At 44.7% G+C, this 25848-nt stretch overlaps 2 protein-coding genes, 1 long non-coding RNA gene and 1 pseudogene across 4 annotated transcripts in view; 3 read left to right on the plus strand and 1 right to left on the minus strand.

Annotated features, from left to right (window-relative positions):
• EIF3A (eukaryotic translation initiation factor 3 subunit A) overlaps window positions 1-8379 on the plus strand; it is a 31999-nt gene extending 23620 nt beyond the window's left edge. Inside the window, exons 18-22 of the mRNA XM_082424745.1 lie at window positions 1375-1463; window positions 2014-2729; window positions 5158-5383; window positions 6097-6278; window positions 7146-8379. Of these exons, the coding sequence (XP_082280871.1) occupies window positions 1375-1463; window positions 2014-2729; window positions 5158-5383; window positions 6097-6278; window positions 7146-7375 (1443 nt within the window). The 3' untranslated portion in view covers window positions 7376-8379. The remainder of the gene's footprint in view (window positions 1-1374; window positions 1464-2013; window positions 2730-5157; window positions 5384-6096; window positions 6279-7145) is intronic.
• Window positions 8380-8505: 126 nt separating this feature from the next.
• Window positions 8506-10996, plus strand: LOC309642812 (non-selective voltage-gated ion channel VDAC2 pseudogene; annotated as a pseudogene). The gene has a single exon. The product of its transcript is annotated as a non-selective voltage-gated ion channel VDAC2 pseudogene (transcript).
• A 1399-nt stretch (window positions 10997-12395) lies between these two features.
• NANOS1 (nanos C2HC-type zinc finger 1) lies at window positions 12396-14492 on the minus strand. The gene has a single exon (XM_082424823.1). The coding sequence runs from the start codon at window positions 14060-14062 to the stop codon at window positions 13193-13195; it is 870 nt and encodes a 289-aa protein (XP_082280949.1). The 5' UTR covers window positions 14063-14492; the 3' UTR covers window positions 12396-13192.
• A 74-nt stretch (window positions 14493-14566) lies between these two features.
• The window catches only part of LOC309642828, a 34566-nt gene continuing 23284 nt past the window's right edge, over window positions 14567-25848 (plus strand). Inside the window, exons 1-2 of the long non-coding RNA XR_014253397.1 lie at window positions 14567-14923; window positions 17026-17131. This is a non-coding gene — a long non-coding RNA (uncharacterized lncRNA). The remainder of the gene's footprint in view (window positions 14924-17025; window positions 17132-25848) is intronic.

Below are 25848 nucleotides of genomic sequence, written 5' to 3' on the forward strand. Positions count from 1 at the left end.
CTGCATGCTCTTTGTTTTTCCTGGGATGTGTCCATGCTGCCCTTTAAATAAAATGCTGCTTATTTTTTAAGGTTAGAGGTGAGTAGCTGGAGGTATCTGTGCCACACCTGTATCAAATGCTTAATTTTACTGGAGGACCTGCTACTAGTTATCTATGTAGCCTTCAATTTGTTTTATAATATATAGATAGATTTTTAGTTTTGTTACTCTTGTTGCTAATTTTTATATCATGAGTATTCTTTTTCTGTTGGGCACAAAATGCTGTGTGTATGTGTGAAATCAGGTACAGTGTTTGATTTGCTACATCCTGTTAATTTGCTTCATCTTCTGAAGTAGATGAGGTAAATCACCCGTGGTTATGGGTTTCTAATTCTTTTCGTTAGTTTTTGAAATTCTGTGTTCATCCTTTTTTTTGTTGTTTCTGTTTGTGGGCCCCCCTCTTCCCTTTCAGTTGGAGAGTCTTTAGTTATCTGTTAATGTTTAACATGGTAACTAGTATATGCGGCTTTATTCCTGACATTTGGTTTGGTGTTTTTTTTATTTGCTTCCATGTCCCTGCCACTCACCCCTTCCTTTCTTCAAGCCAAACTTCAGAAGTTTTCTCAGCTCATTTGTTGTGCTTTTCTCTATTCTTTTAGTGATTACTATCTATTCTTTTCAAAGTCTAAGCTTTCAGTCTGTAAATTTTGAGAACTCTTCCCTCTCTTCAGAACAAAACAAAATTTTGAGCACACCTTAAGTTTTATTGCCTCCAGTGCTTTAAAACAGTGCTAATCTCTCTATTTAGAAATCATTTAACAGTTTTACAACCTTGTTGGCAACATGATTTAGTTTAAAATATGTTTACACTGTATATCACCTTTTCCCCTTTGCAGATAAGTTTTTTTGTTTTGTATAGTGTATATTTTATCAAGTATTTTTGTGCATGTCTCAAAAGAGGTTTTGTTTTTCTCTCTCAGTTGAGTAATGGTTCATTGGTTTGGCCAGTTCAAAGTCATCCTGCTACAGAAGATTAGAGACCTGTGTTCACTGTCCTAGTACATAATGGGAGGAGGGTTCTTGATAATAGTCTTGGTCTTGTTACTTTTGTAGATACTCTGCTTTATTCCTTGGAAGCTCTGAGCATATGGTCTGTTATTCACCCGTTTTGGCATGTGTGCCCTATCAGGATTCAATTTACTTAGAGCAGAAAACTTAGGGAAATTTTTCCTCCTTTTCTTCGGGCCTTTCACAGTCCATCTCTTTTTAATGTTTCACTTACTCTTTTCATCTCTTTGTCCTTTTGTTACTGGCTCTTTGAGATTCCTGTTGAGTTTATATGTTGATCAGTAGTGTTGCTAATGTAGTGCCTCTCATTAACTTTGCTCAATGTAGGACTCTCGTTGGGGAGATAGAGATTCAGAAGGCACATGGAGAAAAGTACCTGAAATAGATTCTGAGTGGAGAAGAGGCCCACCAGAGAAGTAAGTAGAGTTAAGGAAAATAGTACCAACAAATCATAGATCCTGTTAATATCTTATCAGTGTTTTTCTCATTTGGTTTATTTTGTAGGGGTGGGGAAAAGGGAGTCATGAAGAATTGTACGCATGTCTATTACTGAAATGTTTGCTTCAGTGCTGCTGTTAATTACTGACTTATAAATATCTTGGGAAATATGTGCTTCAGTTTTGTTTTTTTTTTAATTCCCTAAACTAATAGTATTGAGGTTAGAGTAAGAATGAACAGTTGCATAACATTTTTCTCATCGTTTTGAAAGCTTGTAGTAATAGATTTAGAAATTGCTAAGGTATTCCTCATAAAGTGCAGATACCTTTTAAAGGCACTTGTCTGCTTATTGGTTTAATTGTTGATGTAAGATTTTGTGTTGTTTTTTAGTGGAACATACTCTTTTAGGAGTAGGATTAATGAATTTAGACTGAAGTGATTTTTAGAAGTGAGTAACATCACTCCCAAAAAGATCACCTGCTTTTAAGAAAATTTACTCTTAAAGATGTTTGGCTTGTTACTCTGTAGGGAGTGGAGACGTGGAGAAGGGCGGGATGAAGAGAGGCCTCAAAGAAGAGATGAAGATCGACCAAGGCGTTCGGGGGATGATGAAGAGAGAGAGTCCTCTCTTAGACCAGACGATGATCGGGTTCCCCGGCGTGGCATGGATGACGACAGAGGCCCAAGACGTGGTCTTGATGAAGATAGGTTCTCTCGCCGAGGGACAGACGATGACCGGCCTTCTTGGCGTAATGCAGATGATGACAGGCCTCCCAGACGAATTGGCGATGAAGACAGGGGTGTCTGGCGTCAGGCGGATGATGACAGACCACCTAGACGAGGACTGGATGAGGACAGAGGAAGCTGGCGAACAGCTGATGAGGACAGAGGACCTAGGCGTGGGATGGATGAGGACCGGGGTCTGCGCCGAGGAGGTGCGGATGAGGAGAGGTCATCCTGGCGGAACGCTGACGACGATCGTCCCAGGCGGGGCATGGATGACGACCGGGGTCCCAGGCGTGGGTTGGATGACGATCGAGGACCTTGGCGGAATACCGACGATGATAGATTTTCCAGGCGCAGTGCAGATGATGACAGATTTTCCAGGCGCAGTGCAGATGATGACAGGGGGCCTTGGAGAAACACGGATGATGATCGGATCTCAAGACGGGCTGATGATGATCGGATTCCTAGAAGGGGTGATGACTCAAGACCTGGTCCCTGGAGACCGTTTGTCAAACCAGGTAAAATTCTGGTATTCAAGAAACCAGATTGGATGCTTTATAGATGTAATCTGCTTGATGTGTTTGCAAATAACAACGTGAAATTCTACACCAGCTAATCTCCGCTGCTCTGTAGAGAATAGCAAGTTATTTCAAACAAGGAGCTCAGATCTCAGGTGACAAATTACAGTTTGATTGTTAAGTAAGAAGTGTTCTTTTCAACTGAAAAAAGTGAAATTTTAACAGATTTATGACAGAGGTTGGGCTGTATTACTACTATTTTTAGATAAACTGGTCTTTTATCTTTCCTTGAATATTTCTGCAGTGACTTTTATGTCAAAAGCTTGCCTCTGAGATCTTTCACACCAAAACAAATAGCTTCACCCCCTTTTCTACTTTAGTGATATATGCACTTTGTTTTCCCTCTTCCTTGTTGACTGCTTCTTTGAGGTCCCTTCCTTCTGTACCCGTCCCTAAGTATCGGTGTTCTTCAGGTTCTGTCCTGGACTAGCCTCCTCATATAAATAATGAAAAACAAAATATACTTAACTAAACATTTGTCTGTACTCTTGCCAACCATGGGATTATGTTCACGAGAGGAGCCCATTTCTTTACTTTGTCAGTCTTAGGCCTGCTCATCCTTTCATACTTTTTATTATTCTTGAGTAATGTATACAGGTCTGTAACTTCTGTTACTGTCTTCTCCAGATGACTTCTCCCCTTACCTTCAGACCTGTGTTTCCAACTTTATATCGCACCTGTAAGTGTTACTGACACTTCCAACTCAACCCATCAAAAGTGAACCCCCCCTTCTCCAGTACACGTACACACACACACACACACACACACACACACACACACACACACACACACTTCAGGGGCATCACTGTCCATCTAATTGTATAAGATGGGAGTTCTTTGCTTGTTTCATCCTTTTTCTTACATCTTTTCGGTAACCATTGTAATTTGTTCTAAATGCAAATTTGAGCAGCTTCCTGCCCTTTATCCTTAGTGCTTTCTGTGGCATACTTGTGTTTCTTCTCACTTCATTCCACTGTGAAGCTTTGTGACTTTGGGAAAGCCACCTAACTTTTCTGTGCCTTGTGTAAAATGGGGATAACAGTCTAGTACATTCTCATTAATTCGTGATAGTTATGTAATATAAAGTCAGTGAATAATACTGAACCATTGCTCTTAAGGGAAGTACCAGGTTATGTTTCTGTGAGCCCTCTGGTCAGTTTTTCAACCAGTCAGCACATAACCTTGTTTTATTTTTCTGTTTAAAGACACTTTATTTAATGTATATTATTGATTCATTAGCATTGAACTTATGGCCAACAGCACTGTAACTCATTCCTGAAAGAAGCTTATCTAACACGTGTATTTTTTCCCTAAGACATATCCATTGCCTTCTTGTGCTTGAGACTGCTGGGGCGTAGGGCTGGTGGCGCACTTAAAAACTGAAATCGCCAACTAAAAGCACAAAAATGTGAAAATGTGGCACTAACTAGATCACCAAAAGGCTACTTGTTTAAAGTAGAACTGCAGCAAGAAGACGGCATTGTCTTGTTTGACCTCAGCTGACAACAGGCCCGTCAGGCGACTCAAATATTTCGTCTGTATGTGTCTGCGAGCGACTTGTAAAAGTGCTAGAGTATTAATTTTGGGATTATAGATTTTAGCAAGTAGCAAATTAGCAAGTATGGAATAATCTACTTAGCTCAGTGCTATGCGTAGGATTGAATGAGCTAATACAGGCAGAGGCTTTAGACTAGTTCTGTGGCACACAGTAATATAAATGTTAGTGACTAATAATTATTAGCCTTGAAGCTGTAATACATTTTCATTGAAATCTCTGCTTCCTTTGGTTTCTTTTTGTGTGTGCATGCATATGTGTGTGTACATGTATATATTGTTTCTAGATTTGGACATCCCATGGCTAAGTGTGAGATATTGAGCAGGGCCAAAGGATTTATCCTTATTTCAGGACTTTTTACGGGTGGTAAATGGTGGGGGGCATGAATGTGAAAGGAAAGAGTCTTTAGTTAGAAAGGTTTTGAAAATGTTGCAAGGCATAAATGAACTAGTAATTGGGGTTCTGCCTCTCAGAGATCTAGATCCTACCCCTCACCCTTTGTTTTCTGCTTAAATGAGTTGTCTTTACCGTCAGAACAGATTTTTATACCTGAAATCTCTGCATATGGAACATTTAACCTAGGCTATAAAAGTTCCTATATGTTATATGTTAGAAAAACAATAATAGGTAGTCATAAATAGGAGTTGGTGGTTCCATGAAATGAGGTAAATGAATTTAGTTGGTTTTTTTAAAATGAGGTAGAGTGTCTTAAATTAATTAGCATTTGTAATGGTGATGGATTAACATCAAGATTCATGGCTGCCAATCTGTTTCTTGAGTGGAAAAATTTTTTTTTCTTTTTTAAAAACATAGGTGGATGGAGAGAGAAAGAAAAAGCCAGAGAAGAGAGTTGGGGTCCACCTCGAGAATCGAGACCATCAGAAGACCGTGAATGGGATAGGGAAAAAGAGAGAGACCGAGATAATCAAGATCGCGATGAGAACGACAGGGACCCGGAGAGAGAAAGAGACAGAGAGAGGGAGAGGGAGAGGGACAGAGAGAGAGATGGGGATCGCGAGGACCGCTTCAGACGGCCGAGGTTTGATATTCTAATTAAAAGAAGTGTCTGTGGCATTACACTTAGGATTCTTTTAATGCTCTCTTATGCATTTCCAACTGTTTTCGGAAAATGGTGCTCATCCCCTTCACTCCCCCCAGTTTATCTAGTAGAATCATAGTGTAGATTTAAAAAAATTTAGAGGTCATGTTAATTGAACCAGTTCCCTCTCTACAGAGTGAGGACCTGGAGGCTGGAGCTGTGTGGCTGGCTGTGGGCTGTGTAGCTCTATGGCAGTGGAACCAGTCGAGGTTCTTCACTGCCAATTGCTTTTCCCTTGTGGTTGAGGTCAGTTTATTGCCTTTAAATTATTAAAAGCCTCTTTACTTTTATTAGTAGTAAGAATTCTAGCTTACTTCCTCTGGTCAAAGTGGCTTTGTACTAATCTAGACCGGTACAGTTCAGTACAGTTTCCTGCAAGGATGAAAATGTCCTGTATATGTAATGTTCATATGGTAACCAGCAGTCACATTCGACTGTTGAGCATTTGGAATGAGTAATGAGTACTGTGTTGGACAGTGCAGAGCCAGGTGTTCTCATTTGACCTCCATGCCTGAGGCATCAGTTTGAGGTCAAGTCACGAGTTTAAACTTTATTCCTGTTATTATTTGCTAACTTGGATATGATATATTCACTTAAAATTAACCCGTAGAGTCTAATGACAGAACTTAACGTGTCATTTTGAATGGCTACAGGGATGAAGCTGGCTGGAGAAGAGGACCAGCTGAAGAATCTTCAAGCTGGAGAGATGCAAGTCGTCGTGACGATAGGGATCGGGATGACCGCCGTCGTGAGAGAGATGAGCGCCGTGATCTAAGAGAAAGACGAGATGACAGAGACCGAAGAGGACCTCCTCTCAGACCAGAGCGTGAGGAAGGTAGAGATGTTCTTTCTGTATGACCGCTGAACACTGGAGAGCCGTAATATATGAGGGAATTCGGGGTTTTGCTATGTCTTAAATTTGTATGAACACCAAAACCAAGATGGACAAGTAGATCTTTTATTTCATTTAGAGTTCAAGGTTCTCACAAACTTACTCACTGGTTGCTTTGTGAAGTTTAGCTCATCTTTAAATTCAAAGTGTAGTAGTAGACTAATTCAATGGTGTAGTAAGCAATACCTATATTGATTTTACAAAAAGAGTTTATGTAAAGAAGGAAAAAAGTAAGGTCCTGGTAGATAAGCACAGAGTGTCAAACATTCTTTCTCTGGAATTGTAACAATGGAAGCTTTAGTGAAAAGTGCTTTGTTTAAAATGACCGTAGCACTTAAGTAGTTGCCTCACAAGCTTTTACTATTTGGTTTGTTACAACCAGATTGTAAGGGTATTTCTTCTTTGATAGCCCTAATGAAATACATTGTTTCATTTATTTGCTGTTAAATCTTCTTCAACAGGAGGCAAAAATCCTTTAAAAAATTTTTATTCAGCCAGATTTTTGTCACCTTATCCTAAATTTTAAAAAAAATTAGGACACTTCCCAGGCCGGTGATTTCTTTTTGCTTGCAAACTTATATTTCTAAGTCTGTATATTGTTTTAAAGGTTTTTCAGAAATTGTATCAAAATGATTAAAGTGTATTTAGCTTTTATTGTTTGTTTTTTTTTTAAATGAAGATTCTCTATCACTATTTTCAGTACAGGATTTCCGAGTAATTTGAGGCATTCCTTTTGCTTCAGCTCTGTTTAGTCTGAGCTAATAGCATACAGTACAAATTTATTCTCTCTCCTTTTTTTTAAATTAAAAGTAAGTTCTTGGAGACGTGCTGATGACAGGAAAGATGACCGGGCCGAAGAGCGGGATGCCCCTCGTCGTGTTCCTCCTGCGGCTCTTTCAAGAGATCGAGAGAGAGATCGAGACCGAGACAGAGAAGGTGAAAAAGAGAAGACCTCATGGAGAGCTGAGAAAGATAGGGAATCTCTTCGTCGCACTAAAAATGAGACTGATGAAGATGGATGGACCACAGTACGACGTTAAGTCTCAAGATAATGTACTCAAACTCATGTCTTTACATAGGTTTGATGACATTCAAGGAAATATTATACTTGTGCTTCAACCAATCTAAATTGGACTCTTTAATGTCTCACCATAACACAAAAAGCATGAACTTGTATTAATCCTATGTAATAGGTTGATCATGCACCGTATCCACAGAAGGTTGGAAAACCATGCCATTTTTTGGAATTTGAGGTTGTTGCATTGTTTCATCAATCATTTGTTTACAAAAAAGAAAAACTAAAAAATAAATTTAAAATGGGAATTCTTCAGGTATTCAGTAACACCTGTATCTTGGTATAGAACTGATCTTTTTTCTTTTGATTTTGAAATACCTGATATTAATTTGGAATGAAGTAAGATTCTGTTCTAGAAAATGTATTTGAAGACGCTAAAGCAGAGAGCTGAAACAATTCTCACACCACTAGTGGTTGAGACATACCTCTAGGTATTTTGAGGTATTTACTATTTACTAAATTTAGAAAGTTTTTAGGTTTACTGTAAGTGCAGTAAACATTACACACACCGGATACAGAGGAATTTTCGGTAGATTTTACTTGAGAGAAGGTGAGTATAAACCAATTTGCAGTCATTATTGTAATGACAAGAATACTGCTAAAGTGTGAATCCAAAACAGATACAGCTTTTAAATTTTAAAGCATTTGGTAAACTGTTGCTGAGTTTTTTCTGTTGCCAATAGCAAACCGCTTTTCCATTTATGGAGAATTCATGCCTTTCAAGCATTTTAAATATGACAATATTTATAAATGTGTGGTTTGGAGGAATTGTTTAAATTGTTTTTCCTAATTTCCTTTCTCTTCAGAATAGATTCTTTCACCAAGTAATTTGTAGTAATGACTGTGTTGACTTCAATTTTGGAGTGTAGTAGCTATGTTAAAGATTAACTATTTGGTCTTATTGAAGCCAACACAGAACTTGCTGCTGTGTTTTTTCTTCAATGATAAATAAAATACTTAGAGAATTTGTTTTAGTGTTGATCTGTGGTTACAGTCAAAGTGTTTTGTTTATAATGCTGAGCTTGCGTATTCAGTTGGGGTTTTTTTTAACTTGAGTTTTTACCAGTGCTGTTAAATTTCTCACTGTTGGGTATCAAAGAAAATAACCTAAATATAACAGAAAGCGAATGTGGCTAGGATGTTTCCACTAAAACGTCCTCCTCTGTTCCGTGACGATGAACCCCTTAGTTTCCTTGTAGAGCTATCCTCTCTGTGAGTATGGTGTGTGTGCAGTGTACATCTTGGGTTTTCCCCTGAAATTAGAAAAATCATAATTGGTTTCACAGAATGTTCGTTGCAAATTTATAGTGGCTATAGGCACTTACATTCTTCCTGGTGTGAGTAGTGGTGAGAATTTCTGTTGGTATAGCCTTAAGGCCAGAAGAGGGAGTATTGATGCTTTTTTAAAACTTAATCAGATGCAGCCTCTCCTTTTTGATGTTAACAATGATAGAAACCACTTTAGAGCTGCAGCCAGACCCCGAGCGAGCTGAGCGGACCCAGCTGCTAGCTGGGCGGCAGCGGCGCCTCCCCCTCCCCGCCAGGAGACCACTGGCTCACCTCTCCCCTTGGCCTCGCCATAGCGACCTACGGACAGAACTGCCCGCAGCCAATGTGTATTCCTCCATCATGTGCTGACCTTGGCAAAGCTGCCAGAGATATTTTCAACCAAGGATTTGGTTTTGGGTTGGTGAAACTGGATGTGAAAACAAAGTCATGCAGTGGCGTGGAATTCTCAACATCTGGTTCATCTAACGCAGACACTGGTAAGGTTACCGGGACCTTGGAGACCAAATATAAATGGTGTGAGTGTGGTCTGACTTTCACAGAAAAGTGCAACACTGATAATACTCTGAAATCGCTCTTGAAGACCAGATTTGTCAAGGTTTGAAACTGACGTTTGATACCACCTTTTCACCAAACAGGAAAGAAAAGTGGTAAAATCAAGTCTTCTTACAAGAGGGAATGTATAAACCTTGGTTGTGGTGTTGACTTTGATTTTGCTGGACCTGCAATCCACGGTTCAGCAGTCTTTGGTTATGAGGGCTGGCTTGCTGGGTACCAGATGACCTTTGATAGTGCCAAGTCAAAGCTGACAAGGAATAACCTTGCAGTGGGCTACAGGACTGGGGACTTCCAGCTACACACTAAGGTCAATGATGGGCCAGAATTTGGAGGATCAGTTTATCAAAAAGTATGTGAAGATCTTGACACTTTAGTAAACCTTGCTTGGACATCAGGAACCAACTGCACTCGCTTTGGCATTGTAGCTAAATACCGTTTGGATCTCACTGCCTCCATTTCTGCAAAAGTCAACAACTCTAGTTTAGTTGGAATGGGCTACACTCAGACTCTGAGGCCTGGTGTGAAGCTTAAACTGTCTGCTCTGGTAGATGGGAAGAGCATTAATGCTGGGGGCCACAACCTTGGGCTTGCCCTGGAGCTGGAGGCTTTAATCCAGCTGAAAGAAACCTCTGGGAATGGATATCAGAAGACATGGCCTTAATATATTTCCAGTGTGACCAGCAGGCTTTCCCTGCCTCCACCCAGGAAGGTGATCAAAACAAAGGATGATCTAAAGAGCTGTGTTTTAAATACTTAGGCAGTTACTTGTTAGCTGGTTTCTAGTTGGTTATCTAGTTACCAATGCTGCAGTCGTGCAGTCACCTATACATTATTTAAATGTATTTAACTGTTAAATGTGCTACCCACCAATAATGAAATAGACCTTTATGAAAAAACTGTGAAAAAAAAACTTTAAAAAACATTTTTCTTAATATCTGGATTTCAAACAAGTGAAAGTCTTAAAAGGTCCTCTTTTGTGAAGAGAGGGTCTTTCCTTTTGTACCAAGTGAAAAAACTTGGGGCAGTAACCTGCTCTGTCTTAAGTTACTAGAACAGGACTGTACCTGGGCCGTCACAGATCGGCTGCAGCAGACGATTCATTTACGCTGATTTGTTTAGATGAGTTACAGATGCGTGTCTGATAGTTACGTTTCCAGGCTAGTCTGCAAACCACCCTTCCTGCCCAGACCCTTTTCCAGACGTCCTGTTCTCCCAAGTCCTTTGTCCTGGGTATTGGAATCAAGAGCACAGGATATAAAGGCAGAAGAGTCTGCAGCTGCTTGTGATCCTGCTCTCCAGTTTCCACTGTCAAGGCCTCACAACCTCACCCCGCCCCCAGTGCTTATTCACAGGTGTCAAAGGAAAGCTGAACGACCCACCTACTCACTGTCTTCCATGTTGCCAGTGGTTTCTGCATTTTTAGATGGGGATATTATTGCTGTCAATATGGATGGGTCTGAGGGCAGAGACAGCGGCCCAAAAAAGACTCGACATCCTAGTAGTTACCCATAGTGGCTACCAGGAGGAGGTTGGCACCTATATGGTGTGGCATGATTTGGCTGTCTGATTGATGATTTCATAAGTCTTAACTGAAATATACAGGAAGTTAATGGAATGTTCATACTGTAGCTAAGAACAGATTAGAAAATTAGGACTAACACTGAAACTTTCTTTGAAGTACATGTGTATTTGTGGTATAATTTTAAAATATAAAGCAGTCTGTGCCTGCACAGTTGGTGAAGCTCTTTTGAGGATTCCATACTTTTTTTTTTTTTTTGGCCAAGTATGCAGTCTGTTCTTATGAAAGCAAGTAATTTCGTCACACTATTGTGGGTACTTTTTAACACTTCAAAAAATTGGGTTTCTTTTACCCTAAATTTAGCTTTTCAAGTGTCTAAAACATGTTTCAGATCGAGAGTTGCTTTTAAATGTATTAGCGTGGTTAGTAAACTTTTCATAAGAGATCTCTACAAAACTACTGATATTCCCTGTTCATGCTTAAAATACTGGGAGTTAAAGTTAGCTGGAGAACAGGCAAGTTTGGGGGGCTGATACGGTTAAGTCACCTTCTTAACCATATCTTCTGGTCTGGAGAATGCACCCCTCAGTTAATAATGACTCTTGAAAAGGTACAATTAGAGCAGTGGCAAGAGGTAACAGGAATTCATGTTGACCTGAAAACTCCTTAAAAAGCAAGTCTAATTTAAACTGGTATGTCTTCTAGCAAAACTGAAGAAAATAAGTTAATTTCATGGTTTTATTAAGCTACTTGAGTTCAGGCCGAGTCAAGTGGATTATTTTTTCCTGACCAACAAATCGTCCCGTCCATCCCCCGCCCATGCACCTTCCTTTGACCAATAAACGCTCATAGCTATCCCCCAGTGTTATTTACGGCAGCTTCAAAGGATGTTCAAATCAGGCAAATTTGCTGCTGAGGAAGTTAGTTGTTTACCATGAAAGCAGTCTAATTTTTAATAACCTAGCTAAGCTCTCCTGGAACCTCTATAGACTAAATCTCTGGCTGGTATTTTCAGATAGTGATTTTATACATTTCAGATGACTTCATCTTAATTCATTTCCATTTTTGCCTTCTATGTCTGTCCTGATGGTAGATATGGTGTGGTGCTCACTACAGTGGATTTGAAAATGAGGGTGGGAGGTTAAAGTAGGAGTCAAGCACCTTTGCTAAGGATTAGATTTAATCTCATTTATGGATAACTGGTGGGATTCCAGAAAGAGAAGGGTAATCTTCCAGTGAGAATGGGAACATGAGAAGCTGTGTTCCTTGTCCCCCCCCCCCCCCAATAGTTCCTTTAATTAGTGCTTATACCAGTTTGAGGACTGCCTGTGATGCCTAAAGCCAACATAGCCCAGAGTGGAACCTTCCTGAACCCAGGTTATTACACTGACTTTCCAGAGCTCAAAGGATTCCATCTTACATTTAGTTTGAGAGGCAACAGCTGGAATGAGCTTTCCACTATTTAGGAACCCTGAAATTGAGCAATTCAGACAGTGAATTAATACTGCTCCCTTTTGATCTGAAGGATGACAAATGTTTTGAAAAACTGGAATGGGGTGGGGGCCATAGACAGAAGGCCAAGTACCAGAGTTAAAGGCAAGATTAATGAATTAACATACTGTTACTGTATAAATGTACAAGTTTTTTTAAACAGCACCATTTTCAAGTGTATACACAACATTATAACTTGGCACGACTTTTAAAGGTGGAAAACGCTAGTTGCTCGTTCAGTAATAAAAGATCTGGTACATAAAAGGATAAGGAGCTGTATTCTACCTGCTACATCCAGCTAGGACAGAAACAAGCCACAAGGAGGGAACACCCACCCAAACTAATACTGGAAAGTTTACTAAGCCTTCACTTAATGATGCTACCAGGCAGGGGGACTTGCTTCGCCTGGAATTGTAACTGATTAAGGACAACAGAAATATTACTTGTTTCAAACAATAAAAGTCATTTTGCTGACATTCCATAAAATCGCCAGTTAAGTTCAGTTAAGAGGCTTTTAAAAAAATATTCTAGACCTAGTAAAGTGCCTCCATTCATAAAATTAAACATCCAAGATTAGATTGAGACAATTTCATACTGATGCGCATCTAAAATAGGTCGACGTATAAATAAACAGCGCCTCTAAGTTGCCACATTTCAGTTAGCGGAATACCCAGCCTTCACCGTCTGGATGTGCACAAACTAGTGATAAATCAAGACTTTAGCGTCTACTCTCAACCGCTCTTCGACAGGAAAGTACTCAGTACCGTCGGCTTCCTTTGAGAAAAACAAGACGACATCCCAAGTTGAGCCAACTGCTGAGCTCCATGCTCCCCAGCAGCAAGGGAGAGTGCGCAGACCAAATACGAGAGTGGGCAGGCGGCGACCCTGGTGGCGTCAGGTGGCAGCAGCAGACCGGAGCTCGGGTCCTCAACGCAGCTTCTTGCCGGGCAGGCCGTCCCTGGCGCTGCGCGGCGGCGGGCGGGCGGCGGGCGGCGGCGGCACTTTGGACAGCGGGCAGTACTTGATGGTGTGTGCGTTGTCGCCGCTGGCGCCGCACAGGGGGCACGTGTAGCGGCGCAGCACGGGGCACAGCACTCGCCCGTCGGGTCCCTTCAGGATGTGGGTGGTGTAGAGCGCCACCGCCTCCTTGTTGTTCCGGCAGAACACGCACACCTGCAGCTCGGGCTTGAGCAGCCGGGCGGCGGCCGCCCCGGAGGCGGCGTGCAGCCTGGGCTCAGCCGCCCACGCCGCGGCCCGCTCCTCGCGCGGCGCCACTTCGGCGGTGGCAGCAGCGGCGGGCGCGCAGCCCAGCAGCACGGCGGCGGCGCGACCAGCGAACGGGCTCAGCTCGGCGAAACGCTCCTCCAGCAGCCCGGCCTCGGCGGGGTCCGCGCACAGCTCCAGCGTGCGCAGCTCCAGCGCGCCCCCCAGGTAGCGGCCCCGGGATCCCAGCTCGTCGCTGTCGTCGTCGTCGTCGTCGTAGTCGGGCGGCCCCAGCGCGGGCCCCAGTGTCCCGGGCCCGGCCCCAGCGTGGGGGGAGCAGCACGACGAGGAAGAAGAGGAGGGCGGGGAGCCGTCGCCGCCGCCGTCCCCGCCGCGGGCGCAGCCGAAGCGCGGCTCGCCGTCCACCGCCTTGGTGATGAGCGTGGCGAGCCCCAAGTAGTCGTTCCACGAGCTGAAGGGCTGCGGGTGCACCGGGCGCTGGGAGCTCACGTAGCGGGCGCTGGGCACGAGCGCCATGGGCAGGGGGGCACGGCCGCGGCGGGGCGAGCGGGGCGCCCAGGGGAAAGCCTCCATGGGCGGGCTGCGGGACGCGCGCGCCGCCTCCCCGCCGCCGGCGCGGGCCGGACGGAAGGGACGCACCGAGCCTGCCCGCCGGCCTGCCTCGGGGTGGGGCCGCCTCGCCGCCTTTTATCCGGCCCCGCTTCTCCCCGCCCCCGGCTTCGTCGCCTCGGCCCTGCCCCCTGCCCTCCCCCGCCCCGGCCACCTCGCCCACCTCGCCCGTGCCCCGGACCGAGGCGGAGCGGAGGCGGACGCGCGGGGGGCGGGCGGGCAGGCAGGCAGTGAGCGCGCTCCGCTCAGGCCCGCGCGGCTCCCGCGCCCCACGCGCTGCGCCAGCCTCGCCAGCTGCGGGGCGGCTTTCATTCTGGGAGTGGGCGGGCGAGGCGCCGCCTCGGGCCGCTGCGCTAATTGGCTGCCGACCTGAGCCCCCTGCGCCACGGGCGCCGCTCCGGACGCTGATTGGTGAATCGGGGGAGGGGACGTGCCCTACCGCGCATCTGGGAGGGGAGGGGAAAGTAGGGGAGAGGAGTACGGGAGGGGCGGCTGCTCGGGCCCGCCTTCGCCTTCGCCTTGTTCCCTCGGTTTGGAACCGATGACCAGGCCTGGATCTCCCTCGGCCTGGTGGTGAGACCCACTTCCCAGCCCTTAGTGCCCTGGGCTAGACTTCTGAGAAACCCCTTCTTTCCTCTCTCCTTCTCACCAGCATCGGCAGGATGGGGAGGCAAGACTTGGCGCGACCTAAGGATGCAGTTTTTAAGTCAGAGCAGCCTAGCAATCAAGTAACTTCCGTTTGCACAGCGTTTTGGAGAGCTTTCAACTGGGTGAAATCCTCGCAGAAACCTCAGAGAGGTTCAGAGAGGTTTTGGTTCTTGCCTAGTAAGTAGTGGAAGGACGCAGGACTTTCCCACAGCACGACGCACCTCCCAACAGGTGTTCCGAGACTAGGTGGCCATTCGCTGGTGACAGGTGGGGATGCGGGCTGGGCCAGATAACCTTCCGGCCTTAGGACATTGATTGGTGTGTGTGTGTGTGTGTGTGTGTGTGTGTGTAGCTCCCCACGCTCCCTGCCTCACCCCCAACCCCAGGTCAGGGGGCTGTATTAAAATCTGAGGTGTATGTGCAATTTGAATAACACAGCGTATTCAGCGTCACAGTTGAATACTTTGAAATGAATTTAAAAATTTTTCTAAAAAATTGGAAAATAAATCAGAAGACTTGATTAGGTGGCTGCAAGGTGGTTATGTCCTTCCCAGGAGAAGCGGCAATACATTTTTTAAAAAGATGGAAAGTAGGAAAGGTATTAGCTGCTGGGAGGATTCTTGTAGGGTACTGTGGGACAGGGAAAACGCCTCCTCTGGTGGCTGAGCTGGCAGGCAGGGTTGGCTTCATGGGGCAGGGCAGGGTTTTTCTTCCTCTCTCTGGAGGAGCTGTGGCTATTGAAACAAGGACTGGGAGGCTGGTGTTGCAGCCGTCATTAGCGGTCATTAGGCTACGCTTATGGGTCCGGCGGCGCCCAGCAGGTTTAGACTAGCCCAGGAGGGGATGCCCAGAACGTAGCGCTGGCACAGGTTAACATTAGAATGAATGAGTGAGTCAGAATGTTAGCAGTGGAAGGGATCTTTGGCCATTCACTCCGATCTTACTTTACAGATGAAGAAAATGAGACCCAGAGAAGAGAAGGGCTCCTTTAAGGTCACATGGTGAATTTGTCACAGCCAGAACTAGGACTCAGGCCTCTTCATGACTGGCATGGTGGCCTTCCCACTATATCATGGAACCTGAAGTTATTTCAGACTTTGTGCATGCATCAGCAGAAATCTAGTGTAGCACACAGGGAAAACTAGAAGAAGAGAAGTGAGATGGGGCCTTGTGCCTTTGGCGTGGGCCCCTGCCCTCAGGAGCAATCCAGAGGCCACGTAGCAGGCATGGGGAAGGCCTTGAGGTGGTAACGTGATGCCTGTTCTGGCCACCTGTCTGCGTGTGGGGTGGAAGATATGTTTTTCAGTCTCTTCCTCACCTACTACTCCCTAACAGTTAAGTCCCCAAACCAGGCAGTGATATTCTGCACTTGCCAACCCAGTTCCTTTTCCAAGTTTGTGTTGGCACTCAAGTTAAAAAGCTATTCCTTTATTTCCTCCCGTCTCCCACCAAAAATAAATAAAAGGGCCCAGATGGCGTGGGGCTCCTGCAGAAGTGTGGCGGGTTTGCTGACACTGAACTCCGAGCTCTTACCACGAGAACGCTGGCCCCCAGAGTGGTATGAAGAATATTATTCTATAAATGGAAAATTCCTGCAGCCTTCATACTTGCAAGGTATGCAGGCTTTTCAAGTTCTGAAGACTGGAGCTACCATTCTGAGAAAAACTTCTGCAAGGAAAGTTTAAAACCGCCAGCTGCCGGGCCCAGTCCGCCTTGGTCAGGCCAAAGAGAGGCTGGCAAATAAGCGAGGCCTTCTTTCCTCCCTCACATGATTTTTTAGCCCTTGTGGTTTTGCAAGGGGAATAAACACTTTTAAGTGAACATGAATGGAAACAAATGCCTTGATTCGGAGCTACAGCCTGGGTGGGTGGGTTGTGGTGATTGTGAGATAGATGCCCTGGAGAGAAGTGAAAGGATGCTTATGTGTCCGGGGGGCCTGGCTCTGTGCTCTTTCCCTAGGCTGCTCACCTTGTCTGCTGTTGGCCTTGCCCACAGTAGGTGTTTTGCCCTGAAAGAATGTCTGGAAGTGGAGGCCAAGTTCATAAAGGCTTTTTTTTTTGGCAGGTGACACCCTGGGCCTCAGTACACTGTCAGTGACCGCAGAAAGGCTGGAGTGGCTGCCTGGTCCAGCTCTAGGGTAAATCAGCAGTTACTTTTGTCACCAAGCACAGGCCTCAGATGAGCTCTCCAGCTCTCTTTGAGGCAGTGGAACTGACTTCTGAGATGTTCTTAGATGCTCCGATAGATGAAGTCTGACTGCCTTTTTGTTCCCTTTCCAGAAGTCTGGAATGAAACGGAAAGAGTCAGACTGTGACAGTGTCTTCGGGGGATACCTTCAGATTGATGGAAGCAGGAAGGCAGATCAGGATGGGCCTCATCTCAGAGGTTAGACAGCGTTGCTCAGTTTCTTCTGGAACGGGGCCTGTGTGGCACAAGTCGGGCAGGGCAGGGGTGGGTGGTGGGGAGGGATGCTTGGGCTCTGAGTTTCCACCTCTCCACGTGGCCCCCCAGCCGCCATCCTGGGCCATTTCCTTTGCTGGCAGCAGAACTGAACCATGAGAGGCAACACACAGACCTCAGGCGTCGTGAGGCTCTTCAGAAACATGAGGTCAGCCCTAGGGAATGAGGCAGCTGGCGGGTGTCCAGACAGCTACAGAGATGCTGTTTGTCAGGCTCTGGGTTCCCGCTGACCCGCCTGCCAAGCTCTCGCGAGGGGCAGGAAGTGCTTTGGCTCCCCCCGCCCTGGGGCCTGGGTATGTCAGGGGCTCACTTCTGTAACGGTGTTGACTTTGTGCATGTCATGCCTCTGGCCGAGCTCAGAGGGTCCCGGGGACGGGGCTTCTGCCCTTTGGGGCTTAGAGGCGGCTGTAGTGGGTTGAGAAGCCACGTGGTGAAGTGGCGGGAGCTTGCTGGGCCAGTGGCTGGGTTTTTATCATGGTCCTTCTGCAAAGTCGCCTGTGGCCTTGGACGCGGGACTTTACCACTCTTGGGCTCCAGCTCCTTCCTCGATCAGCGAGGGGGCTAATCGTGTAAAGTGACAGCCACTTTCTCCTTCTTGCTTTCTTAATTGTGTACTGGCACAGTCTCTCCCTCGCCCTATGTGGGTGAGCTGTGATGGGTGTGAACCAGCAGAAACAGCCTATTTTCCCTGATTTTACTAGGAGAGGGCTGGTGACCCAGGTCCGGTCCCTGAAATATAAGGGGATGTCTGTTAGGTGGGCTCTGAGAGGGAGTTTGCTCCCTTCTTTAAAAAGAAAAGAAAAAAAAAAAAAAGACCAGGAACCTCACCTTCTTCTGGTCACTGGCAGGTTGTGGAGCTGAGGCAGCCCAGAGGTGACAAAAGTCTTAAGGGATAAAAAGCTGGCACACTGGTGATGGCTGCCTGGAAAAGCTATATTAAAAAAAAAAAATGAAGGCTTGGTGACATTTCTGTTGAAGTCTTGTGATTTGTTACACAAGATAATTAAACATCTTTATTGTTTCAGCCGCTACAAGTCAGGTATTCTTTTACTTGCAGCTGAATTCACTCTAATTGAGACGTAGTAACATGAAAAAAATGCATTTGGGAATTCTATCAAAAAGGTGGGATACAACATTCTGGCCAGATGGAGGTGACAACCATGTCAGAATTATGTGTGTGTATAAACGGGGGCAGGAAGAAAATCCAGAGAACTGAGAACAGGGGCTTTGGGGTGGCTCTTCTCTTACCCACCCTGCCTTGCGCTGAAGTCTCCCAGCTGATATTAGTAATGGTAACACCACGACCATCAGACCAGGTGCTTTATAGCATCGTCTTGGTACCACTTACACGGCTGCTCCACGAGGTGGGTGCTGTGAGTGCCCTCGTGTTATCCACGAGGGGAGGCTGCAGAGCTCACATTTAAACCTGTGTCCCTCTCCAAAGCTGGGCTGTGCCTACTTGGATGCACCCGGTCATCCTCTGGCCATGGGGCTTCTGGGGCTCGCCTGGGGGAGGATGGCTAGGAGCACAGGCAGTGGGGGGCAGAAGGAGATGGTACAAGGAGCCGCCTGGGGCCAAACTGGGCCCATCCAGCGTGTCAGAAATTGTTCCCAAAGAAAACCAATTCCACTCGGAAGCGGTGTGGATTTTTCTATTTATCTAGTAATGGGTACTTTAGTATAAGGAGTAATCGTTTCTCTTTGTAACACACCCTCCCTCCTCCTAGCCATGTGGTTTGCTTTTAGAAATATGTATCGTCCCAATTTTGTTTAAAGCAAGATATGCCTGGAAGCTGACAGCCTGAAGGGCAGATGTCCCTCGGCTGATGGTGCTGATAATAATAGAAATAACAACAGCTCGCACGTCCAGAGCCTTTACAGGCACCAGCATGAGCTCATAGTTTCTTCAATCCTTCCGGCAGTGCTACAATCATACCCTTTTCACAGAAAGGAAAATGAGGTTTTCGGAGGCTAAAAAAGTGTACCCAGCATCTCCCCAGTAGGTAGTGGGTGGGCTTTCTCCAAGGCCTGTGCTGGGAGCTACCAGATTTCCTCAACCAGCTCCTGGCCCATAGACATTCAGTTAGCATTCACTACTTGCTGTCTCCCTACCTCCTCACCTTCTTTCTGACTGGGACTATCAGGCTTCTCATGCTCATCCTCAACCCCTGCTGTCTGCAAGGGGAAGGGAGTAGAAGCTGGGGCCCCTAGTGGAGGAGTTAGACATGAAATGGTAAACTATGAGGTCAAGGTTGTTTTCCAATGGGCCTGAGGGCTGAGGTGGGGGAAGATGAGGTCAGTGAAGGGGATGAGACCAGACTGCCTAACAGGGCTGCTGTGTATGGTTCCGCAGGTTGTGCACTGTGCAAGGGCTTCGCATCTAAGGGGGTGTCTTGTACTTCATAGACGTGGTAATACACGTGTGAGTGAATCTCTGATAGTTTTCTGGCAAATCGGGAGTAAAGTGTCTTTTTCTAATGGAATGGTATATTATGACAATATTCTGACAGATGGAAAAAGATGTCTTGTGGAAGAAGTACCTTTTCCTAATTTGCCCAAAGCTTTGACTCTGGCCAGAAGAGTGAAATGCTAAGATTTTTTTTCTTTTTCTTAACATCTTTATTGGAGTATAATTGCCTTACAATGTTGTGTTAGTTTCTGCTGTATAAGATTCTTGAAAGCAGGCCTTCAGTTTGCCATTAACTACGTGCCCATGGGCCGTTCTAAAGCTTCAGGTGAAAGTGTCTTTCTAATTGAGCCGATCAGGCGGGTGCTGGGCGCAGTTCTGCCCTAGTAGTTACTGGTGGACCAGGGACTCCATTGGGATTAACACTTTTAAGATTGCTCAAGTCATTTTAGACATCTTCTCTCGGTCTTACCTGACTTTCCCAGCTGTCCCGAGTTCCCTAGGGTTTCTTGTGCCCTGACAGTGCCTGTCCTGGGGCTTCTATGGCTTAGGGACCAGAAGGCAGGGTGGTGTCCCAGGCTGGTACAGATTGAGCAGCCTTAAGCAAGTCATTGCCCTTCTCTGGGCCTCAGTTTTCTCTCATTTAAAATAATTAGGTGGCCTAAGTGATTTCTTGGCCCTTTCCAGCTCTCAGGTTTATTTGTTCACCATCAGCGCCTTGGGCTGAGTGTGAATAAGACGGGCATACTTCTGAACTCATAGAGCTTGTACTCTGATGGGGGTGGACAGACAAGCAAACAGATGATGATACTTTGGTGGGAGACATATTAGTTTCCTTTTGCTGCTGCAACAAATTATCACCAACATAGTGGCTCAAAACAGTACAAACTTATCTTACCGTTCTGGAGGTCAGAAGTCTGAAATGGGTCTCACTGGGCTAAAATCAAGGTGTCAGCAGGACTGCATTCTTTTCCAGAGGCTCTAGGGAAGAATCTGTTTCCTTGCCTTTTCCAGTTTCTCGAGGCTGCTTGCATTCCTTTGGCTGTGGCCCCCTTCCTTCTTCAAAGGATTTTTTCTTCTGCTTCCCTCTTCTACTTTTCAGGATGCTTGTGATTACATTGGGCCCACCTGGATAATCCAGGGTACTCTCCCTATTTTAATGCTCTCTAATTAGCAATCTTAATTCCACCTGGAACCTTAATTCCTTTTTGCCATGGAAAGTAACATAGTCTTTAGGGTCCAGGAATTAGGATGTGGGCATCTTTTGGGGCCATTATTCTGCTTCCCACAGGAAGAGTACAGAGGACTGTGGGACCCCTTGGCAAGGGGCATCCAACCAACACACAGGGGACCCATGTGTCATGAGTCCCAAGACCTTTGCATATCCAGAGGTCAGCTGGGCTGGTGAATTGAGGTTTCCTTTGCCAGTTGGGACCTGACCCAATACAGCGGACTCTATAGGGTGAGGAAGCCCTACGCAGTGTATGTGTGTGTCCCTCAGGCAGATGGGAGGTAATTGCCTAGGGTCTGAGTTGCAAGAAGGGATGGTGAGCAAAGGAAGTAGTATATGTGTGGGGTACTCTAAAACATAATAATGATGGCGATGATGTTATTTAATTTGTGGTTAAAACAAACAAACAACCAAGTACAACAAAAATACCAAGCAACAACAGCGTGTGCATCACGGGGGAGTGACTGGAATAGAGTGCTCTAAAATCCTTGTATTGTTCAGGAGGAGGGTAAAGATACCAACTCTAAGATTTTTAACTTATGGAAAATTGTAAGCATTATGAAAGTAAAGGTCATAGTGTAAAGAATCCTAACCCACTTTTCCCTTAATACAGGACAACTCTTATTTTATCTAGCCCCCCACACCTGTTTTTCACTCCAGCTCCCACACTGTGGATCATTTTGAAGCTGTGAACATTGATATTAATTTTGATAGGTTAAGTATGTATGTTAAAATATGTAGGGTACCGCTTTAGAAAAAAAAAAAAAAGGAAAATAGAGGGTATAACTTCCAATATAGTGGATGTAAAGAAGTGGGGTGAAGAAAAAATAAATATTACAAAAGAAAGCATGATCGAGGGAAAAGTCATGAAAACGGTAGAAGAAATTAGAAGTACACAATAAGATAGTTGAAATAAACCCAAATATAAGATTACTTATAATAAATGTAAATGGACTAAAGAATGCCATTAAAGTACAAAATTTCAGACTGGATTTAAAAAAAACAGTTATACATCCTCTATAAGAAAAACGTGTAAAACATAAGGATGCAGAAAGTTTAAAGGTAAAAGGATGAAAGAAGATGTGCCAGTAGACGCTAACAGAGGAAAGCTGACATAGGTATACCAGCAGCAGACGAAACAGGCTTTATGGCAAAAAGCTTTACTAGAGATTAAAGAGTGGCTATGTAATGTAAAAGCCTCAGTGGCTTTTACCAGGCTTCCTGGCTTTTACCAGGAAGATGTAACAATTCTAAACTAGTATATACCTAATTGTTTCACCTCAAAGTATGTGAATGAAAAAACCGATAGAGCTGCAAGGAGAAACAGGCAAATCCACCATCTTCGTGGGAGATGTTACAACTTTCTTGTAGGTAAAACAGATAAAACATTAATAAGGATATAGAATATCTGAATAACAACTAATAATTATATATAAATACTGCTTTAAGGGGAATTCCCTGGCAGTCCAGTGGTTAGGACTCCGTGCTTTCAGTGCTGAGGACTGGGGTTCAGTCCCTGATTGAGGAACTAAGATCCCACAAGCCACGCAGCACGGCCAAAAAAAAAGAATAAACAAGATTATAATCAAGGAAATGCAAATTACAACCAAATGAGGTACACCACCAGACAGGCAAAATCAAACATTCTATTGATATCAAATGTTGACAAAAATGTGGTGGAACTGGAACTCTAAAGGGAGTGAAATTGCTACAATCTATTTGGAAAATAATTTGTTAATATCTAATAGTAAAGTTGAAGCCACACATAACCTATGATTGAGCAGTCAGCCAGATACAAACGCTTGAGAAATCTTGCTCAGGTGCACCAGGAAACGTGATTCAGAATGTTCATACGCTACCTACCAACTAAAGTAGATGTAATAGAAGAGACTGGCAAAACCCAATGGTTTTGCTACTTGGATGTGGAGAAACTGGAACTCTCATACACTCTGGTAGGACTGCAAAATGACACAACCACTTTGGAAAACAGTTTTATTGTTTTTTAAACAAGTTAAACATGGGGCTTCCCTGGTGGCGCAGTGGTTAAGAATCCGCCTGCCAATGCAGGGGACACAGGGTCGAGCCCTGGTCCAGGAAGATCCCACATGCTGCGGAGCAGCTAAGCCCGTGAGCCACAACTACTGAGCCTGCGCTCTAGACCCTGCGTGCCTAGAGCCTGTGCTCCGCAACAAGAGAAGACACCGCAATAGAAGCCTGCGAACCGCAACAAAGAGTAGCCCCCGCTCACCGCAACTAGAGAAAACCTGCATGCAGCACCGAAGACCCAACACAGCTGAAAATAAATAAAAAATAAAATAAATAAATTTATTAAAAAAAAAAAAGTTAAACATAAAGTTGCCATATGACCCAGCCATTCTACTCTTAGGTTATCTACCCAAGAGAAATGAAAACATAGGTCCACACAAAGACTTGTACACAAGTACTTTTAGCAACATTATTCATATTAGCCCAAACCTGGAAATAATCCAAATATTCACCAACTGATAAATGGGTAAACAAGTATGGTGTGTCCATAGAATGAAATACTACTCAGCAATAAAAAGAACAAGCTACTGATACATGCAACAAGATGAATGAACCTCAAAAGCATTATGCTAGGGCTTCCCTGGTGGCGCAGTGGTTAAGAATCTGCCTGTCAATGCAGGGGACATGGGTTCGAGCCCTGGTCCAGGAAGATCCCACAAGCCATGGAGCAACTAAGCCTGTGCGCCACAACTACTGAGCCCGAGTGCCACAACTACTGAAGCCCGCGTGCCTAGAGCCCGTGCTCTGCAACAAGAGGAGCCACCCAACGAGCAGCCCGTGCACTGCAACGAAGAGTCGCCCCCGCTCACCGCAACTAGAGAAAGCCCGCGCGCAGCAACAAAGACCCAGCACAGCCAAAAATTTGAAAATAAATAAATAAATAAATCTTAAAAAATTATGCTAAGTGAAAGAAGACAGGCATGAAAGACTATATATTGTACGATTCCACTTGTGTGAAACTTCTAGAAAAGGCAACACTATAGAGACAGAAAGTTGTCAGCGGTTGCCCGGGGCTTTGGGTGGTGGGTGAGTGGGTGGGATTGACCGCAAATGGGTATGAGGGACCTTCTGGAGTGATGGAAGTGTTCTAAACCTGGACTGTGGTTATGGTTGCACAAATGTATATATTTATAGTCCACTACAATGGGTAAATTTTATAGTAATATAAATTATAACCCAATAAAGTTGTTCAAAAATGTTCACTGAAGCCTTATTTCTAATTGCCTCAAATTGGAAACACATCCAAGTGTTCATCACTGATAGAATGAATAAATTGTGGTATGTTCATTCAATGGAACACATTGAGCAGCATTGGTGAGTTCATTATAGCTACATGAAAAAACATGGTATCAGGAACATAATGTCGAAAGAAAAAATACAGTGGCAAAACAATACATATGCTGTTTCAATTTAGATACAACTAAAAAGCATGCAAAACTGAACAAAATGTTTTCTAAAGGTACAAACATATATGGTCCTACCATAGAGAAGAACAAGGGAGTGACCACAGAATTTGAGACAGTCCTTCTGTGAGGGGTCTGGGGATGGCATGGGACTGGGGAGGGAAATCGAAAGTTGATGGCAAAGTAGGCAGTTTATACATAGTTGATTCTTACTGTTATTCTTTATATCTTACCTTTGTTTTTGAGATAGTCTTTTGACTCTACTCAATATTTAATACGAATTTTTTTTTTTTGCAAAATGTTAATCATTTGAAGTACTTGGTCCTTTAACTATTATTAGTAGACATTGCTGATGACACCCTTCAGAGCTGACCAGACACTGCAGCTAAGAATTACTGCTCCAGGCTCTAATCCATTGCCTGTTTTTTTTTTTTTTTTTCCATTTTTTTCCCATTGTCTCTTTGATGATTGGGCTTCTCCACACAGGCAGACACCAGTCACCACTTAGGGTGGGTTCGAAGAGTTTCCATCCTTTCTTCCTCATCTTCTTTTTTTTTTTTAGGAGAAAAACAGAAGTTTAGTGGCACATGTACCTCTTGTACACATGGAAGATACCCGGGCAAGCTGAGTACCTCCTCCATCCTTCCTTCTGGTGGTGGCAGGGCATGCATAGGGAGGTAGAGCACAGGGAGCCCCAGGCTGGGATCCTTACTTCTTTGTGAGGTTGAACGTGGTTTGGGGGGATGAGGAAGTCTGGGAAAACCATCAGCATTCACTCTGATGATAAGCACCGGGGAATCTCAGAGTGAAATGAGAGAAATTGAACATGGGTCTGTTTGTGGAGAGGGGATGCTTCTTGGGTCCCTGCTGGACCACAGTAAGGATGCTTATAATTTAGTGTGTGTCACATTCGGGCTTGCTTTTGGCTATACTTGAATATTTTCTGGGATTGTTATTTGACTCTGTGTACACCTTTAAAAAGTTGCAGGGAACTTTGCCCTCATGGTCATAATGAAGTTATGCATTAAAGAGTTACATTTAGGACTTCCCTGGTGGCTCAGTGGTTGGGAATCTGCCTGCCAATGCAGGGGACACGGGTTTGAGCCCTGGTCCGGGAAGATCCCACATGCCATGGAGCAGCTAAGCCCATGCGCCACAACTACTGAGCCCATGCCCCGCAACTACTGAAACCCGCGAGCCTAGAGCCTGTGCTCCGCAGCAAGAGAAGCCACCGCAATGAAGAGTAGACGCCACTTGCTGCAACTAGGGAAAGCCCATGCGCAGCAACGAAGACTCAATGCAGCCACACACACACACAAAAAAAGAGTTAAATTTAAGAAATTAAACTACATGCACACACAACATAGAAGAAAATGCATGTAAACATTTACCCCATCTCTGAACTGGGAAGGTCTTTCTAAGCATTTAGGTGATGGATAAGATCCCAAAGAAAAAGCAATAGATCTGACAACATGAAAAAAAAATGTATAAAACACGAATAACAGCAAATGCCAGAAGGCAGCAACAAGCAACTATTTATGGCAAATGTTCCCCC

This window comes from Balaenoptera physalus (assembly GCF_965194825.1).
Source record: "Balaenoptera physalus genome assembly, chromosome: 14".
In the NCBI taxonomy this organism is placed as follows: domain Eukaryota; kingdom Metazoa; phylum Chordata; class Mammalia; order Artiodactyla; family Balaenopteridae; genus Balaenoptera; species Balaenoptera physalus.